We start from the raw sequence: 3,588 nt of genomic DNA, 5'->3' as shown, positions 1-3,588 counted from the left end.
GTGTCACCATCTTGAAAATATTTTCATTGAGCAGGACCTAAAAGATTATGGTTGTTTACAAATTTTCTGATGACTATGATTATTAGAATCACTAATACTTCTAATAAGGGGTTTAGATGCAACAGCCTGTATATTGGGAAAAACTAAAAATTAACTTAGGCAAACCAATTAAAAGTAGGGTATTAGGCATTTTGTAATATTCTAGTGTCGGCTGCATTATCGAAAATGGTGGATGCGCCGGGTAACATGTTTATTTTTACTATAAAAGTTTAATTACACTTAATATGTATCAAAATTATCATATCCAAGACTTTCATAGAGCTCCACCCATTTCGAATAAGTTTCCTCCTTCGGGTGATTTTTTACCTCCAAATTTTCGTCGATATCTAGATACAAAAAATCGCCACTCTCAGTCGAAACTTTAGGCCAAGTAACATTTTGTAAGAGTTCTTCAGGTTGCGGTGTCGGATTCCTGCAAAACTTCCGCTACCAAAAGTACGTTTTTGCTTAATTCTTACTGATATTTTGCAAAATTCGTCCAAAGTTTAATCAATCTTTGACGAGTTAATTTATCCGAATCAGGAATATCGTCACGATTGCAGCCAGAACCATGACAAAATAAATAACTCAGTTCTTCGGCGTGACCGACATTTTCAGCCCCATCGTAATGGATGTTTACACCTCCAAGAGGGCCATCGTAGGAAAATTGGTAAAAGAAAGTTTCAGAAAAGTTGGAGTAAAGTTCGGCGGTTTTGATGATAGATCGGGTAAAAGAGTGGTCACTGTAATACTAGGAAGGGATTTTGGTTTTTAGTGCCACTTTTGGTACTCACGCGAACGCCGTCACCGATATGCTCACTCAAATTGCCAGAACCAACATACATTGTTTTAATTTGGGTTCCCATCTCTAGAAGGGGTTGGTCATCAATCAGCATCATGTCTTTGGGTACCAACCAAGACACATTTTCGTCAAAAGTCGCCATGTTTTGTGTTAAAATATCCGGATCTAGAATTTTTTCTTGTCTTACTATTGTTTTTTTAACATTATGACGTCAGTACTAGTATTGTACACGAGTCCTTCCTCCGAGTTAATCCCAATCAAAATTGGTACTCGCACCAAATTTCCAGCCTTCAACAAACCGTACATTTTTTTCGTAAGGAAAGCGTCCGGATTTTTTACTTCAATCACCGGTGAATAATACCTTCCAGTCAAAATTTGGGCACTTTCAAGTGTTTCCTACCAATTTTCAATTTTAAAATCAACGTGTGAAAATGGTACCAAAAATTACCGATTCATGGTACTTCTGTGAAGCCAGATCTAAATCTTTCGCGTCAACTCCTTTCAAAAATTCGTACAATTCTTTCGAATTCTCTGTTGTGTCAAAAGTATCGTTGAGAAAAGCAGCGGTGGCAAACGCAATTTCTCTTGCGCGTCTTTGGAACGCAAAAGGGCTCAAAAACGAACCACTTTCCAAAATAGCGCTTTGAAACAATCCTAAAATAGTTGCACAGTTGTTTGAAATGCTTCAATGTGATAAACCTTGTGATTGTTGATTTAGTAAGTGATAGGCAACAGAAGCACTCCCGGCACTTTGACCCATTATTGTTATCTTATCAGGGTCACCTCCGAATAAATGTATGTTGCTATGGGTCCATTTTATAGCCATGTGCTGGTCCTTAAGACCATTGTTTCCCGGAATATAGTGGTCCTCAGTTGATAGGAAACCTATTTTTCAAATTTGAATTTGATAATAACTAGCACCAAAATCGTACCAAATGGTCCCAATCTGTAGTTAATTGTTGCAAAAATCACATTTTCCTCAATGATATAATCCGAATAAGTGTTTCGACCAGAACCAAACATAAACCCCCCACCATGTATAAATAACATAACTGGTAAACTAACATTGGTGGTACCACTTGGAAGCTACAATGTGAAAATTTGGGACCACACACTATACACCAGAAATCAAACCTGTGGTGTAAAAACATTGATATAAAGACAATCCTCAGACTCAGCGTCTGAATTTCCGCTAACTTGGTAACAAGAAACATCCAAATTGACTGTATCAAGTGGTTCCTCCCAATTTGGAGGTGGTACCGGGGCTTTAAAACGCAAGACTCCAATTGGGGGAGCCGCATATGGAACTTTTTCAAAAGCAAAGTATTGTTTATTGTTAACTGTTGTGTCTTCACGGCCCCTGATCACTCCAGTCGGGAGTTGGACCTCAGGGACCCCAAGCTAGAAATAGGTAGGTAACATTTAAGAAAAAAAAAAAGAAAAAATACGCACCAAAAAACCGGCTTGGAATAGTGTGAAAATTACAAACAAACATGCTTTTGTCATGTTGCTATAGTCTCAAGTTGAATGAGTGTTTTGATTATTTTTAAACGAAATTGATGCATTGTGTGATAATAAATTGATTATCATATCAGGTAAAACTATTTATAATCCTACTTGGGAAAGTTGAGGAATGAAACAATTGGCAATTTTTGTGTTTATTGTTAGAAAATGAGGGTTGGAATTTTCCTTTTTTATCATTTTGCAGTTTAAAACTAACTATAGCTGTTTTTTATTTATCCACCGTTGTGCAAATAACTAATATGTTACCATAACAACTCATGACCAAGAGCACGCCATTTGCACCACAATGGACAATGGAAATAAAAAAACAGGTATAACTAATTGATAAGTTTTAATTAAATTTATTCTTCGCAAAACAAATCAAAAAACGCAAAAACGCTTTTTTGTGAATTTTGATCAGCATGTAAAGTTCGATAAACCATAATGTCATATGATACAACGTTCTAACCGGAAACAAAAAGAATCTTTTCCAAAATACAAGTATCAAATATGATGTTCATCAGAAAAAACAAAGTTGAGTTTTGAAACTTTGACATCAAGAATGCCTTGGAAAAAGCGATAACAAAATACCTGAAGATCGTCCCACAAAAAAACGTCTAATTCTTTTGTTTTTCGTGAAATACGAAAAATACAAATTTCTGTTTTTTTCCAATAATGCGAAAACTAAAACTGACTCATCAAATGTTCTTTCAGATAATTGTTCTGCATAAAAATGCATAACTTTACCATAATTTAACCGACCTCGTATCTCATAATAACTGAGATCATCTTGGAGGAGCTCGAAAAACATGCACCCTGTATAGAAATGGAAAGTCCCCTTCATTAAAAGAACGAAAATGTTTTTGAGCCCATCAAACCGATACAAATAATTTCCAAATGAGACGAAGGCGTAGTAAAACAAAGGACCAACTTAAGTAATTAATATTCCCCCAAACAAAGAAATCAAGGGAATCTAAATCAGGACCTCTTGGGGCTAAATCTGTGGGGCGACACGACCAATTCACCTTCGTGGATAATGCTGTTGAAGCTTCTCACAAACTTCTATAATTGAATGTGGAGGATCTTCATCGTGCATAAACCACATATCCGCTCGTGGATTGTCTTCTTATAAGTCCTGAAGATCCCCACCCAAGAATTCTAATTAGCGATCGATGACCATTTTTTGGAGGCAATTCAAATCCCCTTAAAACATGGTCGCCCAAAACATTGAACCTAAACTCTTT

The 3,588-nt window shown here is 36.3% G+C and overlaps 1 protein-coding gene across 1 annotated transcript; it reads right to left on the bottom strand.

The window, feature by feature from the left end:
- Positions 1-233: 233 nt before the first annotated feature.
- On the bottom strand, positions 234-2,413 carry LOC660964 (juvenile hormone esterase-like). Its single transcript, XM_967158.5, has 9 exons — positions 2,294-2,413; positions 1,976-2,242; positions 1,774-1,927; positions 1,541-1,726; positions 1,290-1,495; positions 1,060-1,237; positions 834-1,006; positions 519-790; positions 234-472 (listed from the first exon to the last, which is right to left on the bottom strand). The coding sequence occupies exons 1-9, from the start codon at positions 2,345-2,347 to the stop codon at positions 280-282; spliced, it is 1,683 nt and encodes a 560-aa protein (XP_972251.1). The 5' UTR covers positions 2,348-2,413; the 3' UTR covers positions 234-279.
- Between the last annotated feature and the right edge of the window lie 1,175 nt (positions 2,414-3,588).

The sequence above is a fragment of the Tribolium castaneum genome, chromosome 7, assembly GCF_031307605.1.
Source record: "Tribolium castaneum strain GA2 chromosome 7, icTriCast1.1, whole genome shotgun sequence".
Classification (NCBI taxonomy): Eukaryota; Metazoa; Arthropoda; class Insecta; order Coleoptera; family Tenebrionidae; genus Tribolium; species Tribolium castaneum.
The sequence above is the reverse complement of the archived record's forward strand: the minus strand, read 5'-3'. Positions and strand labels throughout refer to the sequence as shown.

Excerpts from the sequence above, each read along its gene's own strand:
- LOC660964 (XM_967158.5), bottom strand. The coding sequence starts at position 2,347 with ATGACAAAAGCATGTTTGTTTGTAATTTTCACACTATTCCAAGCCGGT. Across the intron at positions 2,243-2,293 it reads TATTCCAAGCCGGTTTTTTG|CTTGGGGTCCCTGAGGTCCA; the intron begins GTGCGTATTTTT and ends ACCTATTTCTAG. Across the intron at positions 1,928-1,975 it reads TCAATGTTTTTACACCACAG|CTTCCAAGTGGTACCACCAA; the intron begins GTTTGATTTCTG and ends TTCACATTGTAG.